At 42.5% G+C, this 15,402-nt stretch overlaps 1 protein-coding gene across 1 annotated transcript in view; it reads left to right on the top strand.

Annotated features, from left to right (window-relative positions):
• LOC311147040 (protein unc-13 homolog A-like) overlaps positions 1-15,402 on the top strand; it is a gene marked incomplete at both ends in the record, with an annotated part of 87,038 nt that overhangs the window by 44,407 nt on the left and 27,229 nt on the right. The window contains 6 exons of the mRNA XM_084183647.1: positions 2,945-3,062; positions 3,470-3,593; positions 4,748-4,818; positions 6,251-6,317; positions 7,329-7,358; positions 14,230-14,434. Coding sequence (XP_084039773.1) covers positions 2,945-3,062; positions 3,470-3,593; positions 4,748-4,818; positions 6,251-6,317; positions 7,329-7,358; positions 14,230-14,434 — 615 coding nt within the window. The remainder of the gene's footprint in view (positions 1-2,944; positions 3,063-3,469; positions 3,594-4,747; positions 4,819-6,250; positions 6,318-7,328; positions 7,359-14,229; positions 14,435-15,402) is intronic.

Raw genomic sequence — 15,402 nt, 5'->3', positions numbered from 1 at the left:
TGCTGTAGAGAGACAAGTGAGAGCATGAGAAAACACGTTTTGATCAGTCAGGGAAATAAAAGTGCTGAAAACATGTTGGCTCACTATTTAAAAAGAATGATGGAGAACAAGCTATAGGATGAAAAATACCGGAGTTTTGGCGCATGTACAACCAACTAGCGCTAGCTAACGCTGTCTACAGTTGCAAATATTTTACAAGTCAATACTTGGAGTCAAATATCGATATAATATCGTAATATGCAACTGTATACAAGTTTTCCCCCCATCACTACCAGTGAGTATTAGTTTGTCTGGTGTGTAGTGTGCCAGTGAGTGTATACTAGTTTGACTGGTGTGTATTGTGCTCACTAGTGGGTTATGAAACGTGTAGCATGCGGCAGCAGGCTGGCTGGCTGACTGCAGATTAGCGTCCGTTGGGCTGCCTGTAGTGTGATGGTGCTAGGCGTTGGGCATTGTAATAGTGTTGCACCACGGAAGGTGTTATGTAAGACTCCTATCCCTTTGTAATGGCTCCCAGTCCCCTCCCTCAGTTACGGACACTAATCAAAATGGCACTTAAAAGTCACTACCCAGACTGGAAATCCTGCCTCCCTCTTTTTAAATTAAAGTTCCCACTCTTTCCCTCCAGGCGCTGAATACAATCTCCACCTCCCTCTCTCCCCCCCCTCCCTCTACTCTCTAGATGGCACTTCTCTCTCTCACAGACACACATATACAGTTAAACACATGCTTTGTCTTCTGTTCCCTGCTCTCCTCTCTCGTTCTCGCTCACTTTCTTGTCTCCCCCCCCCCATATTTCTCTGTTTAATAACTCCCTGTTGTCTTGTAAAGGCTGTTTGTTAGATTCCTCCCAGGCTCTCTCTTATAGAGACATGTTTTCTTTTTGTTACCATCAGACCCATAAGTAATTAGTATGAAGACAGCGGTGTACCACCTGTGTGTGTGTGTGTGTGTGTGTCAGCACAATGGACAGAGCGTGCCGCAGTGTGTATAGGGGGGCTATGGAAAGCCACTGAGGTGGTTAGGTATGACTTGGGTTTCCTTAAAAAGCGGGAAAAAATAATGTGATACGCCTTCGCCTGTAATATTTGATTTTGATTTATAAGGGCGGGGTCAAGTTTACCGTTCAAGCTGCTAGCTGTAAAAAGCATTAGTGTTATTAGCCTAATTCGAACCAGCTAATCTGCCACTGCCACGATGGATATCAGAAATGGAGAGCGAGGAGCAGCAGCAGCATCAAACCACCGAGGCCACCGCCAAGTCCAGCAGCGATGATACTGCTGAGCTCCAGCTAGCTCCGCGTGTGCAGAGCCTACCCACCCTTCCACAAGCACCGCCAGGATAATGGCTCCACAGCCCCCTCCACCTCTGACTGTTCCTGAAGATCTTGGAACAGAGGAGCCAGCCCAGGTTAGCATAGAATCATACGCTAGCTGCAGGTTTTCTGTCCAAAAATGTTAATTTAATAGCAACTGGTTCATAGGAAGAGAGTGGCTGGAATACTCGGTTACTGCAGATCCGGCATTTTTTTCCCCATGTCGAAAGTTCTGTAGTAAGCTGTAGGCTATGTTTTGGTTATTTGGATCTCCATTCGTCTTTTGTTTACTGCATTTGTTTACTGTTAATGTAATGTAGTATATGAAGATTATGACTTTGTTAATGTTTTTAAGTGGAATCTGAGAGGATGTTTATTTAGTGTCAAAGAGAGCCGTTTTTAGGGTGATGCCCCAGAGAAGACAGGGGATTGGACAGTAGAGGGAGCCACCCATATTTTGGGGAAGATTATATATACTGGGTTTAAACGAAGAAGAGGTTAGAGCGGCCATTACAATCTGGGAAACGCTGCTCTCCGGGGGGGATCATGACACCCGTAAACTTATGCTGAAATCTTGTGATATGAATAAAACTTATGATCAAGGTTCAGTAATAATTACCAGCATTGACTCGACACTACAGTAACTAGCCTAAATATAGATGGTGTCATGCCTTTATCGATCTGATATTTAGTTTACTAGGCCTACTTGTTACTGCTGTTTTGTTCTGTTCACATTAATTCATTCGCATTCGCAGTTGTGTGGGAATTCTAATGCAAACTAGTATTCAGTATTTGTTTTGCATGCATGAAAAACTAGGCTACTACTTTCAGCATTTAGTTTGCATTATTTTTGTTAGACAGCTGTGTGTATGGCTGCATTCACATAGGGTGTTTGTAATAGGTGAATTACCCTATCGAACTTGTAGCCTATATTCATCCACAAAACAGCCTTGCTTTAGTGTGTAAGGCACTGTCCATTGTGCTGATACAGCGCAGCGGAGATTTCGCGCCAACCTGCCACTTCAAAAGCACTCAATCAATGGTTTTGGAGTCTCGGCATTTGAACTTTGTTTATTGTGGTATAGTGTGATATAAGCAGAATTCAATATATATTCCAATGCAAGAACCCCCCAAAATTGTTCCCCCTCACCGATTTAAATTGCCCCCTTAGTCACTTTATCCTGGCGCCAGGTCTGGTGTGTGTGTGTGTGTGTGTGTGTGTGTGTGTGTGTGTGTGTGTGTGTGTTAACAACGCTGTGTGTGAGATGAATCTTTACAATCACACAGCACATTTTTATGTCCCACTCTGGGCTATTGTTTGACTCTGTTTATGTCTCTGTTCAATCTAATTTCTCCTCATCCCCTCTTCCCCCTCCCTCTCTTCTTCCACTCAGTTTATTCCTGTCCTCCTGACACACACAGAAGTGTATCTCTCCTCACCATTCTCTCTCCTGCTATCTTTCCCCTTTCTATTCTCTCCTCTGTGCTGTCTTTTCTCTCTTTCCTTTCCGAATGCGCTCTCTCTCTCTCTCTCTCTCTCTCTCTCTCTCTCTCTCTCTCTCTCTCTCTCTCTCTCTCTCTCTCTCTCTCTCTCTCTCTCTCTCTCTCTCTCTCTCTCTCTCTCTCTAGTGAGATCAACAGGCTGGACCTGGGGCTGACGGTGGAGGTGTGGAATAAAGGCTTAATATGGGACACCATGGTGGGAACCGTTTGGATCCCCCTGCACAGCATCCACCAATCAAACGTGGTACACTACACCCCCCAATACTTACACTAGCATACTACTTAGTATGCCAAGTGACTATGTGAGCATGTCTCCCTAAGCCAGGGCAAGGCAACTCCTTGGGATAATGAATTATACCAGCCATGGAATTAGAATGAGTGGAATGAATAATCAGAATGACTCACTGAATGAGTCCCCACAGAAAGATCCAGGGACAGACATGATGTTTTGTTAGCCTGATCCCAGATCTGTTTGTGCTGTTTTACGAACTCTTTGTGACAATGACCGTAGAAGAGTTGGTAAGACAGCACGAACAGATCTGGGACCTGACTAATGTTTTTGTATGCAGTATAACAATTGGGATCTAAATAACAAACTAACAATGATAATGAATGGTATATCAGGTCTATGCATTCTATTTCTATGTGTAGGAGAGTCCGGGGGAGTGGTTGACCCTGGACTCCCAGGTCATCATGGCGGACAACGATATCTGTGGAACCAAAGACCCCACCTTACACCAGCTGCTGCTGGACACACGCTTTGAACTGCCGCTGGGTGAGTGAGAGAGAGAGAGAATCAATGAAAGAATTAACAAACTAACGGATGGATGGATGGATGGATGGATGGATGGATGGATGGATGGATGGATGGATGGATGGATGGATGGATGGATGGATGAATGGATGGACAACTGAACAAACAAGGAAATGAATTAATGAATGGACAGACGAACAATTTAATGAATGAAGTAATGAATATACTTAATTGACTGCAATTTATACCCCAAAAACGACTTGAAATACAGCAATGTGTCTAATCATATTTGTACACATGTCCACAATCCACATACACAGGCATGCCACAGAAGCATCTTACAGTAAACATAATCACACCTAAACATGCATTCTGATCTTTAGGGATGTAGCTCAGTTGGTAGAGCATGGCGTTTGCAATGCCAGGGTTGTGGGTTCGATTCCCACAGGGGTTATGAAGAATAAAAAAATAATGTATGCACTCACTAACTGTAAGTCGCTCTGGATAAGAGTGTCTCTGCTAAATGACTAAAATATAAATGTAAATGTTAACTGGGTTAGGGTCCGTTTCCCAAAAACATAAAGATTATTTTCAGCACTAAAATCATCTTAAGTCCATTTGTAGGCAATGAATGAACAATAATCATAATATGTACTTTATGTTTTTGGGAAACTCACCCTTAACCAGTTTTATTAGATTCCATGTGTCCCCATAGAAACACACTGATTGGCTGCTTGTGTCTTTCCCTTTAACTTCAGGCTGTGTTCTCCTAGCATTGATTAGGTGTCGTTTTACACTGCCTCCCATCCCCTGGTCAATACTGGTGATCTGATCCTGTCTGTCTGTCTGACTGAGCACCCGTCAAGTGGGGTTCTGGCTGAAAAGTCACACTCAATGTCATTGGCAAGAATCATTTTGAGGGGAATGGGTGTGATAGGCTAACTACTAATCATCTATTAGTGTATAAAAGCTATCCAAGTGAAAGCTTGGTGGAAAGCTTAATGGTAACTGCTAGCCGTGTGTGTGTGTGTGTGTGTGTGTGTGTGTGTGTGTGTGTGTGTGTGTGTGAATTAGATTATAAACATCTTAGCGGCATTACAGATGTGTGTCGCGAGGGGACATGCCTATGTGTGTGTGTGCTGGTCAGCTGTGTGAATATATATATTTGTTTTCAGATATCCCTGAGGAGGAGGCACGCTATTGGGCCAAAAAACTGGAGCAACTCAACGCCATGAGAGATCAGGACGTAAGCTGTTGTCGAACACATATTTATGGATCACCCTCTATTATACAGTAGACTGAGTTTTCCCACTCTCTTTACGTATTTTCACTTTATTGAGACAGATTTAAAATGACAGAGGATACAGGCATGTGGGACAAATAGCTTGAAGAATTGGAACAGGGATTGAACCCAGGTCTCCGGTGGGAGAGGAGTACATGTGGTTAGAGTTGGGAAGCATTACTGGTACACCTCGGGCTCTGCACAGTAGAATGACTTATGTGTTTAATGGAAGCCTCTCCAACATAATCCAGGTAGAATCAGGAATTCCCCAGGGCAGCTGTCTAGGCCCATTACTTTTTTCAATCTTTACTAATGACATGCCACTGGCTTTGAGTAAAGCCAGAGTGTCTATGTATGCAGATGACAACACTATACATGTCAGCTGCTACAGTGACTGAAATGACTGCAACACTTAACAAAGAGTTGCAGTTAGTTTCAGAGTGGGTGGCAAGGAATAAGTTAGTCCTAAATATTTATAAAACTAAACGCATTGTATTTGGGACAAATCATTCACTAAACCCTAAACCTCAGCTAAATCTTGTAATAAATAATGTGGAAATTGAGCAAGTTGAGGTGACTAAACTGCTTGGAGTAACCCTGGATTGTAAACTGTCATGGTCAAAACATATTGATACAACAGAAGCTAAGATGGGGAGAAATCTGTCCATAATAAAGCGCTGCTCTACCTTCTTAACAGCACTATCAACATGGCAGGTCCCACAGGCCCTAGTTTTGTCACACCTGGACTACTGTTCAGTCGTGTGGTCAGGTGCCACAAAAAAGGACTTAGGAAATTTGCAATTGGCTCAGAACAGGGCAGCACAGCTAGCCCTTGGATGTACACAGAGAGCTAATATTAAAAATATGTGACTTCACTACTTGTATTTATGAGAGGTATTGACATGTTGAATGCACCGAGCTGTCTGTTTGAACTACTGGCGCCCATGCATACTCCACAAGACATGCCACCAGAGGTCTCTTCACAGTCCCCAAGTCCAGAACAGACTATGGGAGGCGCACAATACTACATAGAGCCATGACTACATGGAACTCTATTCCACATCAAGTAACTGATGCAAGTAGTAAAATGAGATTTAAAAAACAGATAAAAAAACACCTTATTGAACAGCGGGGACTGTGAAGCAACACAAACATAGGCACAGACACATGCATACACACACATGATAACATACCCACCATACACACACGTACACATGGATTTTGTACTGTAGATATGTGGTAGTGGTGGAGTAGGGGCCTGAGGGCACACAGTGTGTTGTGAAATCTGTGAATGTATTGTAATGTTTTTAAAATTGTATGAACTGCCTTAATTTTTGCTGGACCCCAGGAATGGGGATCCATAATAAATACAAATACAAATGTGTATGTATTTCAGATAACTAACCAGTACTCATACCAAGAAGACCAGGAGCGACCACTTCCTGTCCCAGTGACACAGTGCTGTGAGTAATCCACCAATCACTGGGCTTGTCTGATAGACATGTGTTAGGGATTAACCAATGAGAGTCAACTATTTGATATCGCCCTGTCAGTTCAGTGAGAGGTATTTGGATTGCACAAGAGTTTGTTTATGTGTGTGTTTGTGCGCGTGCGTGCATGCCTATTTCCTGTGTGTGTTTGTGTGTGTTTGCATGTCAGTGTGTATCCACATTGATAAAGTGAAACATCAATATGAGTATCAGATATACAGAGGCACTGGATGCAGAGTTTCTGGTGGTGTCAGAATTTACTGGGCGTGCTGACACAGCTCTCAGGGAGAGGAGGCAGACACTGGGGCTATGGCTCTTCCTGTCTGCCTATGACCCATCTCACAGACAGACAAGCCCCACTGAGTCTTCCTGCGTACACACACACACACACACACACATACATGCACACAAACACACACAGAGAGCTCAGCAAACTAGCCTCCATGTAGGCACCAAAATATTCCATAACAATAACAATGCATGGCACTCTTTACCCAAAAGTTCCCTTGCAGCACATACAATATCAGTAGTAAGACACCCAGCATAAACCCGGGATCCCCAATAGGCGGCCTATCATTTTAGTTCTTGGACATAAGACTGTAGAATCACCAGGAAATGAGCTCAAATTGACTTTAATTTAGGAAAGCTGTTCCCAAGTATTCCCACTCATAAATACAGTTGCATATGTGATCTTATCCCAATGTAATCAAGGTTAGAAATTATTCTGTTTTTGTCAAATACTATATCTGTTTGGGATTCTTGCGGTCAATTTGCATTGTACAAATTATTTATAACTATGTTCCGGCCCCCCCGACCATCTGCTCAAGGAAAATTCAGCCCACGGCTAAATGTAATTGGGGACCCATGGTGTAAACAGTTCAATTAAAGTGTTCTGAAACCCATGAAATGACGTTGATATTGTCATATTCCTAATGTTTCGTAATTAAGATAGAATCCTTCTCAAAACGTTCTGTTTCTTTGTAGGTAACTGGAGTCTGTGGGGAGACCAACAAAGTGAGTACCCTCAAAGGGAAATTTCAAAAAATGTCAACTTCATATTCATCATCTCCAGCACCACTCCAACATCAACATATGTGAAAATGGCGCATCAACCAATTAGTAGGCAATGCCTACTCACAATTGGTCAAAATCACACGATGCACACCGATGATGTAATTGGAAACCCTTATCTTCCGCTATCTTTTTAACTACAAAACAAAAACGCACCATTTTCACATACAGTATGTTGATGTTGGGGTGGTGCTGAAGAGGATGAATATGAAGTTGACAAATTGTGAAGTCTCCCTTTATCACACCCTCTGTCTCTATTACTCTCTCTTGCTCATCTAGCTGATGCTCTTATATAAGCATGGTTCCTCCATCAGAATCCCACTCACCCCTGCAGTGTTGCTAATCCACCTCCATTCACTTCCTGGAGTGTAGTAGAGGGAGTGGGAGGGAAGGAGCGTTGGGAGGGAGGGAGCGCCACATGGGATTATGAAGGAAAGAGAACCGCTATCCTGATTACCTTTGCTGCATAACTAAAATACCATATTGCAAAACTCCTCCAGAATAACCTCCAACCCACTCTCTTGTGTGGGAAAAGATAAGTATGCCTCTTCTGTTTATACAGCAAGACGAGATGGATTAAAAACGCTCTAGAGATAGGTGTTATGGCTCTAGCAGGTTTTGTCAGGGTTTTGAACAATTATTATTATTATTATTATTATTATTATTATTAATGATGAATAGATTAAGGTTTGCACTGAGGGTGATTTGGTTCTGCTCAACTCCCCTACCCCATCCCACTGGGACCCTATAGTCTCTGATCTATGGCAGCCTATAACCCCATTTTACACCTAGAAATTGAGATTATAGAATGTAAATGATGTGGAGTAGAGAGTCGTGACGGAACTAGATTATTATTTATATGATGGCACTCTGGGTGACCTGGAGAGATGAGCTCAATGGGAGTTCTATGGTTGGTGTTAAGATGGTCCACATTAGCTGGGATAGCCACTGTGAATGAGTGGGCACTGTGAATGAGTGGGCACTGTGATTGAGTGGTTTTGATCATGATTCTGCAGCATTAAAAAAATATATTACTCTGTGGGACAATAAAGTAATGAAGTTCTCTACAGTGAGGGAAAAAATTATTTGATCCCCTGCTGATTTTGTACGTTTGCCCACTGACAAAGACATGATCAGTCTATAATTTTAATGGTAGGTTTCTTTGAACAGTGAGAGCCAGAATAACAACAAAAAAATCCAGAAAAACACATGTCAAAAATGTTATAAATTGATTTGCATTTTAATGAGGGAAATAAGTATTTAACCCCTCTGCAAACATGACTTAGTAGTTGGTGGCAAAACCCTTGCAGGCAATCACAGAGGTCAGACGTTTCTTGTAGTTGGCCACCAGGTTTGGACACATCTCAGGAGGGATTTTGTCCCACTCCTCTTTGCAGATCTTCTCCAAGTCATAAAGGTTTCGAGCCTGACGTTTGGCAACTCGAACCTTCAGCTCCCTCCACAGATTTTCTATGGGATTAAGGTCTGGAGACTGGCTTTGTAATTATTTGGAGCGGGCCACCTAAGCATTTTTTTGGGTCGCCTAAGTCCAAACAGTGTAAAAAAAATATATATATTTTTGGGATGGAAAAACGCTTTCACTGTAAACTTAAACGACTAAAACCAGATATAAAGTATGTAGAAAAGATCATGGAGATTTTTATATATTTTTTTATAATATAATCTTTGAGAACTAGCAATCACCAAATAAAAGCTAGACAATCAGGGAGAATTGAAATTCCCAAAACAATGAATTTAGCAGTATTGAGTTTGAGCAAAAGAACACAGCATTAGCCATGTCAAAATGTCATAGAAAAAGTGCAACATTTTCTCTCAGCTCCATGGCAAAATGTGTAAATTGCAAGAAATGTGCTTTAAAATGCAACAACAAAAATTATCTACAATTTAGCCGACGGGCCGACCATGACCATTGCCACACCCCCTGCCATGCCCACCACCTAAACCCCTTTTTGATCTTATTCTGACAAACTGCACAAGAACTTGTCAAATGGTGTCTTTGCTAATGCAATTAGTGATCACTGTCCTATTGCCTGTATTAGAGATACAAAGCAGAAAAACACTGATCCTCGTGTAATTATGAAAATGCATTTGAAAATGGTCTCTCCCCAAGGGTAGAGTATTGCTCTGAGCTTTCCTTTGTCAGTTGCATACCTGACCCTGAATTAGCCTTGGAAGTCTTATCATATGCAACTATAAGATGCGATATGCAACTTTTCAGGGAAGTCAGGAACCAATATACACAATCAGTTAGGAAAGCAAAGGCTAGCTTTTTCAAACAGAAATTTGCATCCTGTGGCACTAACTCCAAAACGTTGTGGGACACTGTAAAGTCCATGGAGAGTAAAAACACCTCCTCCCAGCTACCCACTGCACTGAGGCTAGGAAACACTGTCACCACCGATAAATCTACGATAATCGAGAATTTCAATAAGCATTTTGCTACGGCTGGCCATGCTTTCCACCTGGCTACCCCTACCCCGGCCACCAGCTCTGCACCCTCCGCTGCAACTTGCCCATGCCCCCCCGCTGAAAGAGCTGCAAAATCTGGACCCCTACAAATCAGCTGGGCTAGACAATCTGGACCCTTTCTTTCTAAAATTAGCCGCCGAAATTGTTGCAACCCCTATTACTAGCCTGTTCAACCTCTCTCTTTCATATCGTCTGAGATCCCCAGAGATTGGAAAGCTGCCGCGGTCATCCCCCTCTTCAAAGGGGGTGACACTCTAGATCCAAACTGTTACAAACCTATATCCATCCTACCCTGCCTTTCGAAAGTATTTGAAAGCCAAGTTAACAAACAGATCACCGACCACTTGGAATCCCACCGTACCTTCTCCGCTATGCAATCTGGTTTCCGAGCTAGTCATGGGTGCACCTCAGCCACGCTCAAGGTCCTAAACGATATAATAACCGCGATTGATAAAAGACAGTACTGTGCAGCCTTCTTCATCGACCTGGCCAAGGCTTTTGACTCTGTCAATCACTGCATTCTTATTGGCAGACTAAATAGCCTTGGTTTCTCAACTGACTGCCTCGCCTGGTTCACCAACTACTTTTCTGATAGAGTTCAATGTGTAAAATCGGAGGGCCTGTTGTCTGGACCTCTGGCAGTCTCTATGGGGGTGCCACAGGGTTCAATTCTCGGGCTGACTCTATTCTCTGTGTATATCAATGATGTTGCTCTTGCTGCTGTTGACTCTCTGATCCACCTCTACGCAGACGACACCATTTTGTACACATCTGGCCTTTCATTGGACACTGTGTTAACAAACCTCCAAACGAGCTTCAATGCCATACAACACCCCTTCCGTGGCCTCCAACTGCTCTTAAACGCTAGTAAAACTAAATGCATGCTCTTCAATCGAACGCTGCTTGCACCCGCCCGCCCGACTAGAATCACTACTCTTGGCGGGTCTGACTTAGAATATGTGGATAACTACAAATACCTAGGTGTCTGGTTAGACCGTAGACTCTCCTTCCAGACTCACATTAAGCATCTCCAATCCAAAGTTACATCTAGAATCGGCTTCCTGTTTCGCAACAAAGCCTCCTTCACTCATGCTGCTAAACATGCCCTCGTAAAACTGACTATACTACCGATCCTTGACTTCGGCGATGTCATTTACAAAATAGCTTCCAACACTCTACTCAGCAAATTGGATGTAGTCTATCACAGTGCCATCCGTTTTGTCACCAAAGCCCCATATACTACCCACCATTGTGACCTGTACGCTCTCGTTGGCTGGCCCTCACTACATATTCGTCGCCAAACCCACTGGCTCCAGGTCATCTATAAATCACTTCTAGGCAAATCCCCGCCTTATCTTAGCTCATTGGTCACCATAGCAACACCCACCCGTAGTATGCGCTCCAGCAGGTATATCTCACTGGTCATCCCCAAAGCCAACACCTCCTTTGGCCGCCATTCCTTCCAGTTCTCTGCTGCAAATGACTGGAACGAACTACAAAAATCTCTGAAGCTGGAGACACTTATCTCCCTCATTAACTTTAAGCATCAGTTGTCAGAGCAGCTTACTGATCACTGTACCTGTACACAGCCCATCTGTAATTAGCCCACCCAACTACCTCATCCCCATATTGTTATTTACATTGTTATTTATTTTGCTCATTTGCACCCCAGTATCTCTATTTGCACATCATCTTCTGCACATCTATCACTCCAGTGTTAATACTAAATTGTAATTATTTTGCACTATGGCCTATTTATTGCCTTACCTCCATAACTTACTACATTTGCACACACTGTATATAGATTTTCTATTGTCTATTGTGTTATTGAATGTACGTTTTTGTTTATTCCATATGTAACTCTGTGTTGTTGTTGTTTTTATCGCACTGCTTTGCTTTATCTTGGCCAGATCGCAGTTGTAAATGAGAACTTGTTCTCAACTGGCTTACCTGGTTAAATAAAGGTGAACTAAATAAATAAATAAATGTATCTTTGTCTCTCTGGCGGACTGACATGCCCCCCTTTAAACGCCTTAGAGTTAAAAAGGAATAAATCATTTGTTCTCTTCAGAGCTTTCTGACCTTATTATAATGAGAAATCAATCCTGGGCTAGAAAAACTGACTCGATAGCTGATTGTCAGCTTTTCAGGCAAATGAGAAATAGATGCACTTCCTCAATTAAGAAGGCTAAATCAAGCTACTTTCTAAATTCTATTTCAGACTCTGCTAATGATGCAGCTACATTTAGGAAAATAGTTAATGCACTGAAGCGTGGAAATTCCACCCATTTCCTGCCTAAGCACGTTCTGTCTGACACTGGCATCATTACTGAACAATGTTAGATACGTGATACAGTTAATTAGCATTTTATCTCTGGAGGCTTCTTATGTGAAAGAAATAGTGGTTTAACTGACCCTTTAGTTAGTCTAGTTTAGTCAGACCACTGGTCTGGAAAGCGGCCCATGTTCTCCCCCTTTACAAAGGTGGTGACCCTTGTGACCTTAATAATTATCATCCTATTTCTAAACTTTCTTGCCTAGATAACATGTTTGAATTCTTGATTAATGCTCAGCTAAGATACAGTATTTCTTAACTTCCAAATCTATTCTAAATGTACATCAGGAGAACTTCAGACCAGGGCATAGCACCATCTCGGCAGAATCACTGGTTTTAAATGATGTGGTACATTTTTTCACTAGGAAGAAACACTGTGCTGCTGTATTCATTGACTTGTATAAAGCATTCATAACTGTCGTCCACTCTTTACTAATTCAAAGGTTGTCTGAAATTGCCCTGAATCAGGCTTAATGTAATTGGATTAAACACTACAAGACAGACAGGACACTGTGTATTTTTTGATGGTGTTAAGTCGAGTTTCCTTGATATTACGAAAGGTATCCCACAGGTGTGTATTTTAGGTCCTGTACTTTTTACTGTCAATATAAATAATATTGGTCTATCTGCAAAAAGAAAAATAACATACACCTATATGTAGATGACACTGTAAGGTTGACCAGGCTTTTTTGGCGCTGCAATCTGCCTTTGTTGCTTTGCAGAAAGCCATTGTTGAAGTGCAATTGGTACTTAATGCAGGTAAAACAAAGTACATGATGTTTTCAAATTCACTTAAAAATGTATCTGAGGATTTACGCATATGTACATTGGATGGTGCCCACATTGATCGTGTCCTTATAAATATCTGGGCATCTGGATTGATGAAAGGTTATCTTTTAAAAAGCATATGGATGAGTTAGTTAAGCAGTTGAGAATAAAAATAGGCTTCTTCTTTAGAAATAGATCATGCCTCTCCCTAAACAGCAGAAATCAGATAATTCAGTCAACTTTCCTAACAGTGCTAGACTACGGTGACACAATATATATGAATGCAGCTGCCACTACACTGAAACCAGTAGATGCAGTTTACCACAGCGCACTTTTATACACTGCTCTCTTTTTGTTTATAAAACCCTCTTGCATAAACTTCCGCCATACCTTCATTTTTAAATGACAGACATATGATTTACCAGAACACAGGGATGGCTAACTCTAGAGGTCCCGTTGATCTCTACGAAATTAGGTAAATCTGCATTCAGTTTTTTTGTGCCCCATGTATGGAATGATCTGCAGATCTCTCTGCACCTTGATGCTCTGTTACCTCTAGGCCAGTTGAAGTTGTTGATGGAGAACATATGTCTTGAGGAATGTGATTGCTTACATTTCTTGTAAATATTGGATGTTTTTATTTTTAAAAAATTGTAAATGTTGTATAATTTATGTACATGCAGGGCTCCCTTGCAAAAGAGGCCTTGGTCTAAATGGGATTTCCCTGTTAAAATAAATGTTAAATAAATACAAACTGGCAGTGTAACCGGGCAAGATTTAGTCAGATTCCTGTGTGAACAGGTTCCAATGTTTTAAAATGTGAACACAACAGACATCATCTGAACCAGTCCAAATGAGATGAGTCTAGACTATCTGTGTGAACGACAGTCCCAAATCTCCACAATGTAAATGTAGCTTTAGTCTCACCCACTCTCTCCTATACCCATTCTCTCAAGAGTGACAGCTTCACTTTCACTTTCAGGTCTAAGTTAGTCCCTGAGAGGGAGAGAATAGAAAGAGTCAGTGTTGCAGACCTCCACACTGTTCATTGACCAGCTATTCTCAATAGTCTGGTTCCTCTCAAGGTTTCTTCCTGCCCCAAGGGAGTTGTCCCTCCATCCCGTGTCACTGTTCCTCGAGGATAACCAGGGCCCTGATTAATTTAATGATCATTTATTGAATGTGTTCCCCTCCCCTCCCCCCCACTCCCCTCCCCTCCAGATGAGGACCCAGACAGTGCTGTGGATGACAGAGACAGTGACTATCGCAGTGAGACCAGTAACGGCATCCCTCCTCCCTACTACACCACGTCCCAGCCCAACGCCTCCGTCCACCAGTACCCCATCAGAGACCAACAGAACCGCCCCTCCTTCTACCCCCCCTCCAACAGCTGTGACCCCCTCGACTACCACCAGAGGGCCATTAGGTGGGTGTTGTCCTACTCCCGTCTATTTGTTTGCTGCCTGATCTCCTGCTTCAGCTCAGTGCTTGCCTTGTAGGCCTGTTCCCCTTTGGCTGAGGAAAAGACACACTCCCCTGCCTGGGTTCCCTGCCTGGGTTCCCTGACTGGGTTCCCTGCCTGGGTTCCCTGACTGGGTTCCCTGACTGGGTTCCCTGACTGGGTTCCCTGGCCTGTCCCTCTCTCGCTGCTTCTTCATGCATTATTCAACAAACAATCTCATGGTCAATAGTGTGTGTGTGTGTGTGTGTGTGTGTGTGTGTGTGTGTGTGTGTGTGTGTGTGTGTCTGAAATGTGGCTTGCCTACTACTTTCCTAAACTAAATAATGTGTACTAATCGTACTACATACTATTTAGAGCATACTGTTTAGGACAAACGTATGCATTAAGCAACAAATATCAACATACTACTCCATACTGAGAAGGCATCAAATCAAATCAAATTGTATTGGTCACATACACATATTTAGCAGATGTTATTGCAGGTGTAGCAAAATGCTTGTGTTCCTAGCTCCAACAGTGCAGTATATCTAACAATTCACACAATACACACAACCTAAAAGTAAAAGAATGGAATTAAGGAATATAGAAATATTAGGATGAGCAATGTCAGCGTGGCATAGACTAAAATACAGTATAATAGAATGCAGCATATACATATGAGATGAGTAAAGCAAAAATATGTAAACATTATTAGTGACTAGTGTTCCATTATTAAAGTGGCCAGTGATTTCAAGTCTATGTATATGGGGCAGCAGCCTCTAAGGTGCAGGGTTACGTAACCGGGTGGAAGCCACCTAGTGATGGCTATTTAACAGTCTGATGAGATAGAAGCTGTTTTTCAGTCTCTCGATCCCAGCTTTGATGCACCTGTACTGACCTCGCCTTCTGGATGATAGTGGGGTGAACAGGCATTGGCTCGGGTGGTTGATGTC

This window comes from Coregonus lavaretus, assembly GCF_964263955.1.
Source record: "Coregonus lavaretus genome assembly, chromosome: 19".
NCBI lineage: Eukaryota > Metazoa > Chordata > Actinopteri > Salmoniformes > Salmonidae > Coregonus > Coregonus lavaretus.
This window is presented reverse-complemented; position numbering and strand designations above follow the sequence as displayed.